The sequence below is a fragment of the Microchirus variegatus genome, assembly GCF_963457635.1.
Source record: "Microchirus variegatus genome assembly, chromosome: 10".
In the NCBI taxonomy this organism is placed as follows: domain Eukaryota; kingdom Metazoa; phylum Chordata; class Actinopteri; order Pleuronectiformes; family Soleidae; genus Microchirus; species Microchirus variegatus.
Window position 1 is genome coordinate 5,230,740 of NC_139811.1, and position 20,957 is coordinate 5,251,696.

The 20,957-nt window shown below is 37.6% G+C and overlaps 1 protein-coding gene across 1 annotated transcript; it reads right to left on the bottom strand.

Moving 5' to 3' along the window:
• Positions 1–603: 603 nt before the first annotated feature.
• Positions 604–6,208, bottom strand: pyya (peptide YYa; the record flags this gene model as incomplete). Its single annotated transcript, XM_083896163.1, has 3 exons — positions 604–628; positions 745–825; positions 6,021–6,208. 3 exons carry the CDS (start codon positions 6,206–6,208, stop codon positions 604–606), a joined length of 294 nt encoding a protein of 97 aa, XP_083752289.1.
• Positions 6,209–20,957: the final 14,749 nt, after the last annotated feature.

Consider the following 20,957-nt stretch of genomic DNA (forward strand, 5'->3'; position numbering starts at 1 on the left):
CACGAGTGAAAATAGTCCTCGTATTTTTGTCTTTTTGAGTATCGTTCAATCACGTAACAGTAAACAAAACGATTGACAGTTGTAAAAGTGTGTCACGTTAAGAAGGTTCCCACAGAAAACAAGACACGGACACGTCGTACTCACACAGAAGTGATTTATTCTCATGTCACTTTTTTTTTACACAGGATCAACAGTAAAACAAGAATATTTTTTCTTCTTCTCTAAACAGCGATATGGACGGTACGGGGGTGGGGGGGGGGGGGGGGGACATTAATAACGCTCACACGCAGACACAGTTCCACCTTCAGATTATTACCACGACCTCATATATTATTGTATATTCTTTTAGTTTTTTGAATAATAAACGATGGTATAAATGTGTTGAGATGTGAGACGTGACAAGAAAGACACACACACACACACACAGAGAAAGAGAGAAAGAGCTTGTATTCTGGTCAGTGATGGTCGTTAGTCAGGGTTGGATTAAGAGGAGAGGAGGGGGGAGGGGTTAAGAGGCACGCTTTGGCCCCTCCAGGTGCATCATGGGACCCACTCAGAGGGAATGCCAGACCAGGAAGTAAGGGCATTGAGGGGGGGGCGGAGTCACCACATGAAGGAATCGTCGTATCTGTGCAAAGACACAAGAAAGAACAACGACGTCCACAAATTCAGTTCGGGTAAAAGCTGTACAGATTAACTGAAGTTATATATATATGTGTGTGTGTGTGTGTGTTTCGTCTTTACCTTGACCTCTGTTCTCTGTTGCTGTCGGCACCAAACAGCAGCTCTGCGACCACGTCCTCCTGAGCTGAGCGCTTCCCGTACCTGACACACAACACACGATGACATCACACCTTAGGGCTCCTGCGACTCATCGATTATTTCATGACTCGACATATTTGGGACATTTGAAAGCATCATCGTTTTTGTTTAAAGGTGCATTGTGTAATAAATCACAGAGACTCAGGAATAATGTTCATATAACAAACTGAACTCACCAACAACAACAGTACAGACAAAATATTTGCATTAAAAAAAATATTTTGCAGACTGCAAATCATGTTTATGTTTTGAAATCATGTTTTGGCATGTGGCGCCACCTACCGCCGTCTACCAATCATTGCAGTCAGTAGAGTCTCAGCTGCCGAGCAACCACGGGTTGCCAGTTACGTCAAAAAAGAAACCTAAAAGACTTTCGTATTTTGAATTTGAATGTAGTAACCGTTTTTGGCCACATTCTTACATATGGCGCCTTTAATTCTGAAAATAATGGTGGTTAATTGCAGCAAGGATTGTGATATCCAGACTAAATTTACCCTTAATCTTCCAATAATCTGTCATAATCTTCACCTCCAGTTCCTTATAGAGCCTAGATTTTGAATCACTAACCCCACATATGACATATGACCCTGATGATGACATCACCATGACATGACATCATGATTTGCACCAATGGTCATCCAGTGGTCCATGAGCTGCCATTTTGAAGCCTCGAGTCTAGTATTTTCTCTTTTATCTTCGCACCGTTACCTGTAACCATGGCAACCTACTGGACATGACTGGCTGTCAATCACACACGCCAACGCCCCTCAATACGTGACATGATGCTTTATCATGTATTTGACTCAATATGAGAATATCATGGTGTATTGAAGAGGCTGGAACATGGTGATTTGAGGCTATAAAATATTCAATATGATGTTTATTATTATTAATGTTATAAATTTAATGTGAAGTAGAAGGCTAATTTTGTTATTTATTTTATACACAAACCCCAGGGTTTTCTCTGTTTTTTCCAAACTGAGAGACTATGTCCATTTACAGGGGCGCAGCTTGTGAACAGGCAAGATAGGCAACCGCTTGGGGCCCCCGAGCTGATATGGGGCCCCCCGGCGCTCGGAGCCTGAGGGCTGTTTTTACTGAAATGTGCAGTGACCAGCCGCCTCCCCGTCCCCCTTAAACAACAATGGGCAATTTGCAATGACATCTCAGTAGGAAACCTCCCTAAAGGGGCCCCACCTCACTTTAACCTGTGTGAAGTTATCGTTCGTTCAAATACTTTTTAATTACAAGGTTTTTCCGTGTTATTTCATTCATTTCGGTGTAATCTGGTGTCAGATAATTTGTAACATAACGGTTATGAACACTGGTTGGAAGGAAGGGCCCCCTGGGAATCTTCGCTCAGGGCCCCTACAGACTCTAGAATCGCCTCTGTCCATTTATTATATGCAGTTAATTGATAAGAGGAATGAAAAGAGTTTGTCCAAATCCCCTTTTTTGTCTTTAAAATCTCGACAGAACGCATCACCGAGGTCATTTTACGCAGAATAATAACACGAGGCCTCTTGTCGCTCTTTCGCTTCACACTCTCTTTCCTTTTACGTCTGTCCGTCTGTCTCCGTCTGCAAATCGCTTCACTTGATCCCGTAATGCTTCGCTCTCACAGTCAGATTGCGTCTGTGAGAGTGTGTGTTCGAGTGTGAGGCTCCAATGTGAAATGCGCCTGGTAATGTTTATGTGTGTGTGTGTGTGTGTGTGTGTATGTGTGTGTGTGAGCATAAAACCGTGATGCTCAACAACACAGCCCTGCAGCCCCTCAGTTTTCACATCAACCACCTGTTCCACCTCCCGCCTCTGACTCCAGCATCCAATCTAATGCTCTGTTACACACACACACAGGAAGGTGTGTGTGTGTGTGTGTGTGTGCATGTGTGTGTGTGTGTGTGTCGCCCTGTGGTAAAGCAATTGAGTCAGTCCCACGCTCTGTCTCATGCAGCTGTCACACAGTGCGACACATCAGGATGTAAAATGTCTCCCCCTCTGGTAATGAGCCGTCTTCTTCTTTTTCTTCTGCCTCAGACTCCTCTTTTCTGTCTGTTTGTGTTCGTTTTGTCGTCCTTTCAAATCCCTGTCTCTGTCTCTGTCTCTCTGTCTCTCTCTGGTGTGTTAATCCTAATTGTGTTGAGAAATACTGTCTTAATGTGCTGTCATTTACCAGCAGCACACGTTGCTTAAATGTGTCTCCAGAATCCTCACTCTGCTAACGTTTTTAAATAGAGATGAAAAAAGTTAAGTAGAAATTGAGATATTTTTTGATAAAATGCAAAAAAAAGAAGCACAACATCACTATATATGAAATATTGGCGTAAAAAACTGCATCTGCTCTGCAAAAATTGACTTTCGATAAAATAAAATAAGCCATCTTTTGGGGGATTTTTTTGGCCCCCTGATGGCCATTCATGAGAATGCAGGCTACACTGTAAATAACAAAACTCAAAATTTCAAGGCGACTTGCTGCAATCAAGTCTACAGCCCAACAAAAGATTGCGAATTTAAAAAAAAGTTCCATCAACTAATATTATTTTGTTAGACAAACTTGTAAGTTAGAATTGTGCCAACTCAAAATTCAACATTTTATTTTTTAATACATTTGTTTTAGTTAGCCAGACTGTTTGAAAAGAGAATTGTGAGTTGGCACAATTCTAACTTACAAGTTTGTCTAACAAAATAATATTAGTTGAAAAAACAAAAAAAACTTGCAATCTTTTGTTTGGCTGTAAACGCAAAAATTGAGATGAAAAACTTAAAATATAAATTGAGGTATTTTTTGATAAAATGCAAAAAAAAACAAAAAAACACAGAAACGTCACAATAATTTGATAATATTTGCGTAAAAACTGCATCTGTTCTGCAAAAATTGACTTTCGATAAAATAAAATAAACTGTGTTTTTGGTATTTTTCCCCCTTATTTTTGGCCTAAAAATGAAATTACCTTGAAAGAATTGATTATCATCAATTAATATAATCAATTAATTGGTTTGGGTGTTTTTTGTTGTTGTTGTTAAAACTGTTAAAACTGATTTTTCAGCTTCTTAAATGTGAATATTTTCTGGTTTCTTTGCTCCACATATCAAATAAATCATGTACAGACGTCAAATTCTCCATCACTGAATGTGCAAATATAAGAAATCAAATAAGGTATAAATGATTCAAATCAGCTTAACGAAGCAGAGGGCGACTCATTTTAAGTAAACATCTCTAACATGAGAGAATTCTCTTTATAACTTTCCGAAATTTTGACCAGTTTTGCGGATTTGTTGCCAGTTTTTGTCCTTGTTTTAAAGAACATTAGACTCTGAAAGTGAGTTTGAATTATTATAATCAAGCAAAATTAGCTTTTTTTCTTAAAAGTTAAATCAATGTAAGAATATTTGGCTTAAAAATTGAAGATTTGCATGAATAATCTTTCCTTTTTCCTAAAGGTAAAGGTGGTTGGAAGCATCTTTGATGACCCACTAAAACTTTCCATTTATGTCTTAATTATCCCCTCAATAAAGTATTGAAACACAGGAGTGAATGATTCCCTGCAGCTTTTCTCAACAGTGGAAAATCCAGAGCACAAAGTTACACCATGATGTGTAAAAAGCACAAAGCGAAGCCACAGGTCCTTCATCGCACTTCATCCGCTGACAGTCATCACATTACCCGGCGTTTTATTCGATCCAGTCAGTGTTTAGAAGACCATTCTTCTCTTAAGCACCGACAGAAGACATTTGCAACTCTTCACTGAAACTTTCTACTCGACACAGATTGACTTTTCTCGGGCTTTTGCCATTTTCTTTAGGCCTGACACTGAAATATCAACAACCTATTTGACTTTCATGAATAAAAAGCTCATGAGCCAGACTGACTCTGAATAATGAGAATAAAGAGCATGAGCTCTTTGCACTTTCTACCTTGGAGCAGCAGGCTCGTCTAACTGGATTTGGGATTCTTTCTTGGAGGCATCTGTACCAGTTTTATTGCTCTGGTCCTGTTGATTTGGAGGCCTGGAGGTTTTGGAGAGTGGACGGTAATCGAATCTACGGAAGCTGTCAGTGTCGGCTGGAGTCGAGGAGGAGGAGGAGGAGGAAGAGGAGGAGGAAGAGGAGGAGGAGGAGGAGGAGGAGAAGGAGGAGGAGGAGGAGGAGGAGGAGGAGGAGGAGGCGCCACACCTCGACCGAGCTCGTGGCTCAAATTATGAGCGGAAACTCAAAACTCTTTGACTTCCACAAAGATTTTTTTTAAAAAAAGAAGAAACTTTTACCATTTAAACACCCACAATCCACGTATTTGGCCCCCTGATGGTCATTCATGAGAATGCAGGTTACAGCCACTTCTACATTGGCTTCACTTTCCGGTCTTTTCAGATCTTCTTTTAGCCGTGTTTAGACTGCAGCCCCAAAATCATATTTGTCCTCGTCTTCCACGTGGATTTCTATACTTTACTGTGAAAATGTTCACATTCGAAAACACCTCCGTATGTAAATCAGCTTTTGGAAAAATCAGATTTCATTTTTTTTTTTTTTTAGCTGTTCAGACTGTCAAAAAAACTGGATTCAATCTGGATATGCTTAAAAATCCAGATTGCGTCCTTCAGCAAAGGATAATGGGATTTTTAAGTTTCCTTTAGACTTAATATGGAGGCAAACCTGACTTTTTTAAAGCATTTTTTTCATTTTTTTTAAATTTTTACAAAAATTACATTTTTGAATTAAAAAAAATATATATATTTATTTCAAAAAAGACAAAAGTTGAAACGTTGCATTAAATTTTTTTTATAAAAAAACAATAATAATCATTTGAAAAATATTTTTAATTAGACAAAAGTTTTTTGAAATTATTATTTTTTTTTTGTAAAACAAATGTTACAAAATAACATTAAATATATTATCAATTGTTTTTGATAAGACAGAAGTTGAAACATTACATATTTGAAAAAATATTATTATTGTCATTATTATTAAGATACAAGTTGGTTTTTTTGGGGGGGAAAGACAAAAGTTGAAACATTACAATTTTTCGATTTTTTTTTGACAAAAGTTGAAAGTTGAGCTTGATGATGAGCTGACGATGTATTTGAATCAGGTGTTTTTTGGGCAGGGTAACATCTAAAACACAGCAGGGCTAGTGTTCCCTGAGGACCAGGGTTTGGGAAACACTGATGGATCAAACCATACACATGTAGGCGATACTGTACCTCTGCCTTGTGATGAGATTGATGTAGTGTCTCAGGGCGGTGTAGTACTTGGCCAGCTCCTCGGGCGGAGCGTCTTCACCGGGGTTCTCGGGTTTGGGAGGGTAAGCGTCCGTCAGCGTGCCCAGACACACCAGCACGCACAGGGCTACGGCCACCAGCAACGTCCACGGCTTCAGCATCATGGTCATCTGACACAAGCAGGAAATATGTATATATTATATATATATATAATAAATATGGGAGATTTGTTTTGAAAATGAAAACCCACAAAGTCTTTGACTCCTCTCCTGAGGGAGGAGCGACACAAAATATAGTGTGGTTTCTTTTCCCCTATAAATGTCAGCCCTAAATATGTTAAATGGATAAATATCATGTTTAAAAAAACAAGCTTCATTTAGTAGATCGAGTTATTGTCGGGGCTTGTGTGGAGAAAACAGATGATATGTCAACAGTTCCAACAATAAGCTTTTAATAATGTGCTGTTGCTGCTGCAGCAGCTTGGTTTCCTGTCATGAATCAGGCGGTTGTTTTTGTTTGTATTTAAAGGTGCATTATGTAATAAATCTAAATCAAACTGGCCATAAAATCCTCCTAATATGTCACAGAGACTCAGGAATAATGTTCATATAACAAACTGAATTCACCAACAACAACAGTACAGACAAAATATTTGCATTAAAAAAAACAATTTGTAGTCTGCAAATCATGTTTATGTTTTGAAATCATGTTTTGGCATGTGGCGCCACCTACCGCCGCATACCAATCATTGCAGTCAGTAGAGTCTCAGATGCCGAGCAACCACGGGTTGCCAGTTACGTCAGAAAACAAAACCAAAAAGACCTCGGTATTTTGAATTTGAATGTAGTAACTGTTTTTGGCCACATTCTTACATATGGCACCTTTAAAGCTTTGAAGCTTTTATACGAAGTTATTATACATATATACATATATATATATATATATACATATATATATATATATATGTATATATGTATATGTGTGTGTGTTAAGCTCCTCCTGTGGACACGCCCCCCAGAATGTCAGAGAAGGTTGCTCAATTTTACACAATTTCAAACCTATTGTATTCAGGTTATTTACACAGGATTAGGGTTATATATTCATGACCTATTTTAACACTGAGTGAAGTTTTAATCCTTCAAATGTGTTCAAAAGTTATAGTTAAAGGTGCCATATGTAAGAATGTGGCCAACAACGGTTACTACATTCAAATTCAAAATACAGAGGTCTTTTTTTAGGTTTCGTTTTCTGACGTAACTGGCAACCCGTGGTTGCTCGGCTGCTGAGACTCTACTGACACTCTACTGACTGCAATGATTGGTAGACGGCGGTAGGTGGCGCCACATGCCTAAAACATGATTTGCAGTCTGCAAAATATTTATTTTTAATGCAAATATTTTGTCTGTACTGTTGTTGTTGGTGAGTTCAGTTTGTTATATGAACATTATTCCTGAGTCTCTGTGACATATTAGGAGGATTTTATGGCCAGTTGCTTTAGATTTATTACATAATGCACCTTTAATAGCACATCACATACGCACACTTTAGGCTGTTTTTGTGTTTTTAATTCTAAGAGTAGCAGGAAGTAACAGGTACAAACTCACACAAACTAAATCCTGTGGACGTCTTTTATCTCCACTATGTTTGATTTTTTAAAAATTTAGAAAGAGATCTTACAATTTTCCACAAAAAAAGGACAAAAACCAATAAAATCATCACCTGTAATGCTGATATATTACTGTTTTACGTACATGGGAATAAATGTGAATCCTTCTCTTTGTGTCTTTCACTGTAAATCACTGTGGAAAAAGAGCACTTTGTAATAAAATGTGGAAAAAAAAAGGCTCAATAACGAAAAACTGTGAAGTGGCCACAGAATTACACGGCAAAAAATGTCACCGTAGGTAATAATAATTCCAATATTAGTGTCTTTTATATATATTTTATATACGGTGACCTTGCGTGTTCTTCTTCTTATTATTAATCATATTCATCAAGTGTCTGGCATACAGATTATTACAAAACAACAACAATTTGCTACTGGCAAAATCTGTAGACATCATAATTTAGACACCAGTGGGATCTGTGGCATTTATTCTGTTTTTTTCCCCCCTAAAGAATTTGACTTGACATTTGCTGAATATCACACGCATCTAATGAAGTTTTGACTCATTTTTACCTGGAACTGTAACAGCGTTATTTCATCTCAATAATATTAGATGTTCCAGGAACGGCAGTTAGTTAAGATTATGCACAGATTGTACATAGATGATGACATCAGGTATGATTTATTCACGTAAAGTTAGGTTTGTTTGATCATGTTTGAACAATAATGAGACAAAATGGTAAAAGAACAAAATGACAGAAATAGAAATAACAGCAAAGTTTCTTGAAATATACAACATAACAAACAGAACTTCTTTCTTCTTAGCCTTTCTTTTAATGTCAAGCTCATGTTTGAGTCATTAGGTCGACGTAAAAAAATAAAGGTTTTTGTCTTTCTGTGCCGTCAGGAATAAATAAAGGAGGCTTTTAAAAAGGATTTAAAGTGTTAAATTTAACTGTTTCAATGCAGATTTTTTTCCGTCTTTCGTTCACTTTTTCTACACTCTTAGAAATAAGGGTTCCAAAAGTGTTCTTCTGCAAGGGCTGAGGTTCTACCTGGAACAATTTGCAAGGGTTCTTGGTAACACTAATGGTTCCAGGAAGAACCATTTTGATCCAGAGAACCCTTTAAAATCCCTTTCCTGAATAGTTTTAAAGGGTTCGTTCTTGGTAACACTAAGGAGTTCTAGGTGGACCTTTATAAACGGTTCTACCTGGAACCAAAAGAGGGCTCTCCTATGACAGGGGTCTGGAAACCTTTAGGATGAAAAGAGCCAATTTTTGTCGTCTATCCGTATAACATGTATAAAGGTTTTCATACAGACCAACTATATATAATAGTAATAGTCTCTTTCATTTATGACACATAAGAACTACAACATGTTCAGTTTATACCCAACCTCTTGACCCCGTAGACCTGGTTCTTCCATTGTTTCATTGTTTGTGGCAAATTGATGCAATTCAAATGAACCCACTTTGTAATAAATGAAGCAAATATTTGGATTGTATGTCGTTCATGCTCAAGAAAAAGGTATGCGGATCCAAAAATGGACCGGACACATGCAAACCTGTACTGAATATTGCATTTTGCACAAGATATTAAGATACTTTTATTTGTCGTCGCCTTGATCTCTAAAGCTACAAGGAGCCACTGCAGAGTGGCTGAAGAGCCACATGTGGCTCTAGAGCCACATGTGGCTCTAGAGCCACGGGTTGCAGACCCCTGTCCTATGAGGACAAGCCGAAGAACCTTACATGGTTCTACTTAGCACTTTTATTTCTAATAGTGTATCGACATCTGAAGTAAAACGTCCTTCTTTTATAGAATAAATCGCTGAAAGTAAGAAGAGTGTGAAGTGAGAGGACTTACTTTGAGGAGACGTCAGGAGGCTACAGGTGTCAGTCGGAGTCACAGGTGGATTCACAGGCAGCAGCAGAAGCAGAAGCAGGGATGTGATATTTTTTCTTTCTTCTTCTTCTCTTCTTCTTCTCGAGTTACTTTTTTACTCACTGCACATCGCTTTCAAACAGTGGTTTATATAGTTGAGCAGCAGCCGGGTAGAGGAGGGGTTTACACCACCACTGTGTGACAAGGAGGAGGAGGAGGAGGAGGAGGAGGAGGAGGAGGAGGAGGAGGAGGCCACATGCGTCAGATGGTGATGGAGACATTACCGACGCAAATCGCTCCTGTGTGTGTGTGTGTGTGTGTGTGATGGAGTTAACAGATGACATTTTGGGGCCGTGACACTTAGATGCTGCATCAGTGAAGGAAGGAAAGAAAAAAGAAAAAAAAAAGACACTTATCATATATTTAAAGTCTCATACGCAGAACCACACACACTTTAAGATGAAGTATAAGACTTCCTGCACCTGTGGCGTCAAAGGAAGAGACGCAAATCAGGGAAAAGTTCACTTTACACCATCATTGTTAGACTCCAACGTATAAATATGAATCATTATTCTTTTTAAAGGACGTGTTTGTTTAGTTTTAATTGGATTAGCGTGATAAGTGGAGGCGTCTGACGCCGTGCGTTTATATGAACTCCCCCGAGTCGTCGTCGTCGTCGTCATCGTAATTACGTTGGAGTTTACCATTTGTTTTATTTGTCACGCTCACACACAGATGCCCGGTGCAGACGGATCAATTCGTCTCAGATAATTAGGCAAGGCGCTCGTCCGGGCTCCCGCCACAAGGTGGAGCTCCTGAGTGTGGACATGTGATGGTGAGACAGACAGAGACAGACAGACAGACAGACAGACAGATTGTCGAGGCACTGCGGTGACACATTGTCCCAGCTCGCCAAAGCTTTGACGCACAAACACCATGTACCGTTTTTACGCATCACGTCGTTTCCCAATCTCGTGACTCTCCCCTCTGACATGACGACGTCAGAGGTTCGCTACAGGTGTGTGTGTGTGTGTGTGTGAGTGTGAGTATGTGTGTGTGTGCAACACCCACATTTAGTCTATTTGTCGACGTCAGATCATGAAGGCAAATCAGTGAAGTTTCCATTTCACTCACTTTATGAAACATCATCACACTTTGGTCACTTTGAGACTTAAAGGCTGACTCACACTGAGCAAACATGTATACAAATGTAGGTTTATTTCACTTTATTAAAGGTGCATTATGTAATAAATCTAAATCAACTGATCATAAAATCCTCCTAATATGTCACAGAGACTCAGGAATAATGTTCATATAACAAACTGAACTCACCAACAACAACAGTACAGACAAAATATTTGCATTAAAAAAATATATTTTGCAGACTGCAAATCATGTTTATGTTTTGAAATCATGTTTTTTGCATGTGGCGCCACCTACCGCCGTCTACCAATTATTGCAGTCGGTAGAGTCTCAGCTGCCGCGCAACCACGGGTTGCCAGTTACGTCAGAAAACGAAACCTAAAAGACCTCGGTATTTTGAATTTGAATGTAGTAACTGTTTTTGGCCACATTCTTACATGTGGCGCCTTTAACTACATACAGATTATATGACATCAACATTTGCTTTGTTTTTACTGCAATTCACACCATATTTACACTACCGTTCAAAAGTTTGTGCTCACTTATAGAAATGTCCTTATTTTTGAAGGAAGAACACTTTTTTTTTCGATGAATATCACATTGAATACATCCGAAACACACTCTATACATTGTATAGAAGGCTATTGGATGATTACAAAACCCTTGTGCAATGATGTTAGGACACCTGAAAACAGTTTTTGTTATGATTATTTGGAATAAAAATCATTATTTCTCATCTTGTCAATGTCTTGACTATATTTTCTATTCATTTTGCAACTCTTTTGATGAATAAAAGTGTGACTTTTAATGGAAAACACACACAAAAAAATTGTATAGGTGAGCCCAAAACATTTGGACAGTAGTGTAATTAATATCATAATTAATATTAAATGCATGGGCCACAGAGGCCTCTGTGTGGAGTTTGCATGTTGGTTCTTTGGTTTCCTCCTGCAGCTCAAAAACATGGAATATGGGAAAAATCACATGTGTCAAACTCAAGGCCCGGGGTCCAGATGTGGCCCGCCACGTCATTTTATGTGGCCCCGCGAGTGATTAATTGGTCTTAAAAATCTGCGTTAAAATAGGTCTATGCTGCTTTAAGGCGTGTGCGTTGACCATAAACTACATTTCCCACAATGCACGGCGATTGCGTTACCCGCAAAGCGACGGCACCCGCCGCTAGATCGCAGTGCATCGTTGTGTATGCGTCGTGCGACGAGTGAAATTGAATAAGAAATAAATACAGAAAGTTATTTAGCAATATGTTACGGGGTAGTTACCTTTATTTTACGTTATATTTGGTTGCATTTAGTTACATTTATTCTCTATGACAGCTACATCTCGGCCCTTTGAGGGTAACCATGATGCTGATGTGGCCCTCGGTGAAAATGAGTTTGACAGCCCTGCTCTAAATTGGTGTGAGAATTAGATGGTTGTTTGTCTCTATACGTGTCCCTGTGATGGACTGGCGACCCAGCCTTTCACCCCTACGTCAGCTGGGATTGGAACCAGCAAACCCTGCCACCCTCATGTGGAGGATAAAGTGGTTGGACGACGTCTTAAAGAAGCTATGACAACAAATGCAATAAAACACACAGAGAGGTCGCCTCAGGTCGTCGTTTTTTATATGAAATGTTAGCGTTTGAATGAAACTCAACATTGAACCGTCGTTTCTCCGGCGATCCTGCATACGGCGGCTTTAACACGTGACTAATAAAGGATGCAAAGACACGGAGGAAGACGTCGGGGGAATCGCATATCAGGATGAGCAATCAAAGACCGTCTCATCCGTTAATGTGACGGATGATGCGCTCCGACACGCGGCACCCTTACTCATTAAATCACATTTAATCCCTCTCTTAATCTCACTTCTCTGCAGTTTAATATGGTAAAGCCTCATCAAACATCAAACACCGTGACTCTACCGTAACGCGACACTGTTCCAATAGCAGGGCGAGAAATATGAAATCGGACCTGTGCATATATGAGAGCGAGATCTCATCATGTGAATGTAATTGTGCGGCTGGGATGTGTTGAATTAGGATCAATCAATCAATAAATAAAGGTTTGAATAGACCTACTAATCACATTCCCATGCTGTGTTTGTGCAATAAAGTAAAATAGAAGCTTTCTGGAGTGTAAACATACACAATTCTGTCCATTCTATGCATTTATCTTCATAAAAACACCATACGTGACCTTGATATATTAATCTTTTGTCTTCTTCTTTGATTTGATTTGTTTCGGACTCATTTTCCAATCTGAAACTTCCTGCAAACCCGATTAAAAAGAGACAAAATAGGTCTTTTTCACTCTCTCTCTCTATATATGTGTGTATATACATATAAACGCTATGTAAACACTAGACAAACAAGCATCCGCTCATCCAGCTTTATCTCTGTGCAGTCACGAATCGTCTCCTCTGTGCACACACACAGTCAATAACAGCAGAGCAAACATATCAGCGCTCTATTCCCCAACGCAAACACAGGAGCCAGCTCTCCTACTGTTAGTGTGTGTGCGTGTGTGTGTGTGTGTGTGTGTGTGTGTGTGTGTTGGGAGAAGCCAGTACACCATAGTTCCTTCCTCAAATACTTTTACCAATGATGATGTTTAGTTAAAAGGGCAATTACAGCGTGTTTTTCTCCTCCTGTGAGACAGATATTCTGTGTTTAAACAGCCATAAAAATCAACTTAATTGATGAGACGAGTCAAAACAGAATAAACTGACAATATGTACACTGTATTATATTATATTATATTATATTATTTTATATTATATTATTTTATAGTTTATTATAGTATAGTATAGTACATTATATTATATAATATTATATTGTATTATATTATATTTTATTGTATTATAGTACATTGTATTGTATTGCATTATGTCATATTATAATGTATTATATTGTATTATATTATATTGTATTATATTACATTATAATGTATTATATTGTATTGTATTGTATTGCATTATGTCATATTATAATGTATTATATTGTATTATATTATATTGTATTATATTATATTATATTATAATGTATTATATTGTATTGTATTGTATTGCATTGTCATATTATAATGTATTATATTGTATTATATTATATTATATTATATTGTATTATGTTATATTATAATGCATTATATTGTATTATATTATATTATGTTGTATTATATTGTATTATGTTATTTTATAATGTATTATATTGTACTATATTATATTATGTTGTATTATATTGTATTATGTTATATTATATAAGCAGAGAAGCACATTCTAAAGTTACATATTGACCGAAATATTTTTTGTTTTGTTTGTTTGAAATTCAATCCTATGATTTGAGTTAATTCAAGTTCCTAATTGATTCTGATGAAAAAGGCTATAAACAGTCTTGTGTTTTTTTGTGTCCATTATGTGATCCATGATACATGTTCTGGTTTTGCCCCAAAAGCTATAGATCACAGTTGTTGGTTCATCCATCTCTGACCATACAATCTCAGTCCAGGCCCTTTAATCCTGTTATTTGGTGTCACACCTGACCATTTAGGCTCTTACTATAGGGCACAATCAAATATTATTGCTTTTCTCACACTCGTTGGAAGGCGGCGAACCCCAACAATGTTTCAACTGGTCCTGAAGCATCACTGTGGGTTACAACTCAACCACGCTCAGGTGTACGTGAGGACAGGGTTATATTAGGCAGTAAAAATTTGTAATAATCTGGACCTGACCCAATGTCAACCATCTTGTCTTGTATTATTTTTTATTGAATGTCAATGACTCTATTAAATGATAGTGAGGGTAAGCTTGCAGGTCCATATTCTTACATATGTACTGTTTTAACACTCTTCTTCTATGTCACGACCTTACTTAGGTTTTCGGAGAACAAGGGTTGTTTCTTTAACCTAAAGTTCTCTTTCAAAGTTCGCTGCTTTCTTACGTTAATATAAAACACATCACTCTGTGTCTCCACAGACACGGAAACTGAGAAACAGAGATAATAGACTTTTTTTTACACATTACACTCTTAGAAATAAAAGTGTAAGTAGAACCATATAAGGTTCTTCCCAGTGGAACCTTTATAAAACCCTTTATTCAGGAAAGGGGTTTTAAAGGGTTCTCTGGATCAAAATGGTTCTTACTGGAACCATTAGTGTTACCAACAAACCTTTAAAAACCCTTTCTTCAGGAAAGGGTTTTTCAGAAGCAAATGGTTCCAGGTAGAACCTCAGCTTTTGTAGAAGAACACTTTTGGAACCCTTATTTCTAAGAGTGTACTGTAGATACAGTTCCGGCCTTTCTTTAAAGATGCAGTATGTAACTTTCTACAGCTTTTGAAAAACAGTGACAGATCATGTTTGCTTCTGTGTGTGTGTGTGTGTGTGTGTGTGTGTGTGTGTGTGTGTGTGTGTGTGTGTGTGTGTGTGTGTGTGTGTGATTGTATCAACAGCAGCGAGTCGTCGTCTCATAAAAGGTTAAAGCCACTGGAAGCGGGGAGGAAGAGTGGCAGGAAACATTTAACCAGCGCTGATAAAACACGCGTGTCACTCAATGTCGACACACACACACACACACACACACACACACACACACACACACACACACACACACACACACACACACACACCCACACACACACACACACACACACACACACACACACACACACACACACACACACACACACACACACACACACACACACACCTGCATCTTCATATGTACAATATTCACTCTCTTGTTACATATATGTATATTTTAAGTCTGTTAAGTCCATGCAAAGAAACTTTAAATTCAATAAATACACATTGTGTGTCTTAGCATGGATTTGTCCTGCACGCGCACGACACACACACACACGCACACACTCACACTCACACCTGAATGCTTTTAAAGCTCATCTCCTGCCTTTCTGTTCCGTGTTTGTTTAAGTCTGCGATTCCTCGATCTGTATCTGTGCTCTGTCAGGACAACATGACAGTCAGACTTCACTGATAAGCAGCTCCATCAGCGTCCACCACCAAAACCTCTAATGGACCCAAATGTGAGCGTGTGCGCGTGTGTGTGCATGTGTGTGTGCACGCGTGTGTGCACGTGTTTGTTACCTCTTTAGGATCCTTTTTTCTCTGCATAAACACTGAACTTGTCAGGACCGGTCGTCCTCATGGAGACTGAAACCTAATTTATGAGGAAGTGATTAAGTCTAAGTCACTTAGAAATGTCCTTATTTTTGAAGGAAAATCACTTTCTTTTTCCAATGAATATAACATTAAATGAATCATAAATACACTCTATACATTGTTAATGTGGTAAACGACTATTCTAGCTGTGAACGTATGGTTTTCAATAGAATATGTACATAGGTGTATAGAGGCCCATTTCCAGTGTTCTAATGGTACATTGTGTTTGCTAATGGCGTTAGAAGACTATTGGATGATTAGAAAACCCTTGTGCTATGATGTTAGCACAGCTGAAAACAGTTTTGCTTGTTATTATTTTGAATAAAAATCATTATTTCTACTCTTTTCAATGTCTTGACTATATTTTCTATTCATTTTGCAACTCTTTTGATGAATAAAAGTCTGACTTTTAATGGAAAACACAAACAAATTGTATAGGTGACCCCAAACTTTTGAACAGTAGTATATTTGAGGTTAGGGTTAGACATTAAGTTAGGAATAAGGCTTTGAGCCAGTGTCTATAGAAGAGTAGCTGCACAAACCTGTGTGTGTGTGTGTAGATCTGACTTTTTCTTTTATTATGACCTTGTTTATACCTGCATTTTCCATCTGCCTTGTGCTCAAGTTGAAAAACAGGCTTTACCTTAATCCCCCTTATTAAACATAACTACATAAAATATAATATAATATAATATATAATATAATAACTAAGACGAATGATTCTCCGGTTTCATAGCCGTATCATCATCATTATTATTATTATTATTACACTTTTGTTTTGCTTCTCAGTGCCCATGCAACTAAATGAAATTCTGTCCCGCCACTAACTTCATTATGAGGTGCTGTTGATTTACAGTGTGATATCATCGTCCTCGGTGGCACCTTGTGATGTCAGCGTCCCCGTAATTATTATTAACGCATACGCATCGTAATTGCCGTTATACATTCTAAGGAAATAAAAGTTTTGAGTTACATGTTTAACTGGAGGTTTCTGTCTCACGCAGTCATATCTGGTGTCATCCTACACTTCTGGTAATTGTCAACAAACGGACTTATATGTGTTAGTCGTTTCTGACGTCCTTATTGTGTTTCACTCGCTGGTTTCTACTTTCATTTTTATTAAGAAGACACAAAAAAATAAAAAAATAAATATAAAAAAGAAGGAAGAGGAAAAACAATATAACAGTCAGATTCTAACCTTGTGCAATACGACCTGTTGACTGTAAATACTATTTCTGCAGCGTTATCAACCATCATCGTGACTATTTCTGATGAGTCTGCCACTTGAAGGTCAAAAGGATCACGTCAACATTGTTCATTTATCTGTTGACAGTGTGTTTGTTGTCAAGTAAACATACAAAAAAAAAAATCAGATTCATTGACAATTCGTTGCTTATCTGTTGACAGGCAATTGTATCCTATAGTTGACTGTCATCAGGCTACTACACTACTACAAGCAAATAAAAATAAATAAAATAATAATATGGTCCCAATAATAGCTAAAATAAAGGCTTAAAACAGCAGAACAAGTGCTATTAATTATAATTGGAGAATTTCATGTACCCACAAGGGAAGAGGAGGAACTATATTATTCTGATGATGAGGAAGTAGCTAGCTAGCTTGTTAGCTTTTGAACTCCTGAACTTTATAAACAAAGCCTAGGACTGCTGACGTAGCAAGCTAGCTTGCGTTTGCAAATTAGCTAGCTCTGAGTTAGCTTCTTGCGTCTTGTTCCGACTCAATCAAATGTTGATCATTTGATTGAGTATTTTCTAGTGTTTAATTACCATACAAACTGCAAGCTAGCTAGGTTATTTAGCGTAATCTGGCAATTGAAAAAAAAAAAAAGGATTCTGTGAAGCCTAATCTCTATAAAAGTATAGATTGCTCAAATATGTTGTTTTTAATCAAGTGATTACAATCAATAAAAACTCTGCACATGTCACATGAACCATTTTATTTATTTATCTTGGGCAAAAATAAGTTTTATACATCATTTTAAAGGTCTCGATGAGCTCCATCAAACGGTAAAAACATATAAATTACCAAAATATGGTCCCAATAAAAGGGTTTATTTTCAAAACAAAGGATTAAAATGCACAATAAGTGCTATTAAGTATAATTTGGAGAATTCCATATAAAGGTAAGAGGAGGAACTACATTATTCTGATGGTGAGGAAATTCCATGTATCATGGAAGTAGCTAGCTAGCTAGTTAGCTTTTGAACTCACAAACTTTATAAACAAAGCCCATGACTGCTCAAGTAATCCCGCTTGCGTTCGCAAACTAGCTAGCTCTGAGTTAGCTTGTCCTGATCATTTGATGAGTATTTTCTAGTGTTTAATTACCATACAAACTCCAAGCTAGCTAGGTTATTTAGTGTAATCTGGCATTTGGAAAAAAAAACGGAATCTGTGAAGCATACTCTCTATAAAAGACTGCTCAAATATGTTGTTTTTAATCAAGTTTGTTTTAGCTCCAAACCCTATCTCTGTAAATGTGCGTCAGAACCATTTATTTAAAGTGAAAAACAGTTGAGAACAGTAGATATAAATACGTGTTAATGGATTATTTGTTGACTTGACGCTTAATACCTGTTGATTACTGGTACAGAGTCAACAATGGACGATCAAAATTGACTGAAGCTCTATATAGAGTGTCACAAAAATGTATGTTTTTCTTCAGAAAACCAGGCTGCAGATGCAAGGCGCTGTGTTTCCCGCAGGCTTTAGACTCTGCCCCGACATAATACAGGCTGCTCCTTATATTTACGACAGTGTCAGAAATGGCTTTATCGCCGTCTTAACGCCACCGCGTCCTGTTATAACCCAAGCGAAAGACGGGGATCAGAGAAAAGAGATGGAATTGTCCATTTATAGAAATATGTAGAAACCCCCCCCACCCCCCACACACACACACACACAGATTAAATGGACTCAATATAGAAATTGGTTCAAATTAGAGAGCAGGAAATGAAGTGGGCACGGAGCCTCTGGGCTTGTTTGTTTGATAGCCTCCCTCGATCAATAAAGCTCATTTGAACCATTGATCTTCTCACATCTAACACACACACACACACACACACATACAGGAGCAAAGAGACGTTGAAACAGTTTCCCAACCCTGGTCCTCAGGGAACGCTGCCCTGCCATGTTTTAGATGTTGCTCTGCTCCAAAAACACCTGATTCAAATAAATCGTCAGCTGATCATCAGAACGTTCGAACTTTTGTTAAAAAAAAATGTATATTTCAACTTTTGTCTTATTAAAAAATATTATTAATAAAATAATAATAATATATATATATATATATATTATTTTTTTTTCAAAAATGTTATGTTTCACCTTTTGTCTTAAAAAAATAAATAAATACATTTATTTTATTCAAAAATGTTATGTTTAAATTTTTGTAAAAATTAGTTTTTTTGGAGCAGGGCAACATCTAAAACATGGCATGGCCGAGGACCAGGGTTGGGAAACACTATGTTAAAGGCGCCATACGTAAGAATGTGGCCAAAAAACCCTTACTACACTCAAATTCAAAATACCGAGGTCTTTTAGGTTTTGTTTTTTCCGCTATTGTAGCTCAGACATAACTGGCAACCCCCCGCAGCTGAGACTCTACTGACTGCAGTGATTGGTAGACGGCAGTAGGTGGCGCCACATGCCAAAACATAATTTCAAAACATTAACATGATTTGCAGTCTTCAAAATATTTTTTTTAATGCAAATATTTTGTCTGTACTGTTGTTGTTGGTGAGTTCAGTTTGTTATATGAACATTATTCCTGAGTCTCTGTGACATATTAGGAGGATTTTATGGCCAGTTGCTTTAGATTTATTACATAATGCACCTTTAATGCATCGTGGAGGTTAATGATATGATGATGTGAAAATAATATGAAATAACACACTTCCTTTTGCGCTGAAGATTGGCTCATTGTGTTTCAATGAAAAAGGTGATCTGCTTACTGATGACATGCTTATAATGACATCATTTAAGCTAAAAAAAAGGCTCTATTCAAGTGCAGAGAGTGTATATATTTATTACTACGAATACCAGACATAAATAAAAGGAGCATAAAATACTTTTCTTTTGCTTCTAATGAGTTAGAGTTGGCTGTAATGCTATATGTGTCACCCTGCTCTCCCTGGATGTCGTAAATCCAATTCTGCCCCGTGGACATTTTGATCCCAGGTGACTCACAATAGCTGACAAAATCCAAAAATCCACTTTTAGCACAGGTGACCCAAGTGGGAATCAAGCCGGTGCACAGGGGAGTTTTAACGTTGAGGTATCTTTCATGGAATCTGTCAGGAACTAAGATCAGTGATGGATGTGACACCGACAGCAAGGCGCTCACCGCCGAGCTAATTAACCAAGAAAGAAAGGATGCACCTGGAGGAGAGGAGTGAAAGTTTGGTGTCAGAGGGAAGAGAAGAGCTCCAACAGGGTTGAGTCACCTGTTCACGTCAAAGTTTCTGTATAATAATGGTTATACTTTTATACAGTTATTAATAACAGACCTAGCACAGAAGTCAATAATCGAGATAATAAAATATGGCATTACTGTATATGAATGGACATATGGTGACGCCACAGCTCGGCGTCATTATGGTGTGACCTCATTTCTCATGTTTCCAGAATTTGCATGAACTCGAATACCTGCAAAAGTATACGACTGCTTGAAATGGGAAGAAAAATACTTACGATACACTTTCACTAAGTTTGGGCTCACCTATACAATTTTTGTTGTGTTTTCCATTAAAAGTCAGACTTTTATTCATCAAAAGAGTTGCAAAATGAATAGAAAATATAGTCGACATTGACCAAGATTAGAAATAATGATTTTTATTCAAAATAATCATTTTACCCTTTCGTCAAAGAACCAGCAAAACTGTTTTCAGCTGTGCTAACATCATTGCACAAGGGTTTTCTAATCATCCAATAGTCTTCTAACGCCATTAGCAAACACAATGTACCATTAGAACACTGGAAATGGGCCTCTATACACTGTAAAAAAAAAAATGTTGTTTTTAGGGTAAAAAACTGGCAGAATTCTACCGTAATAAATACGGTAGAACCTTTTCTTACATTACAGTA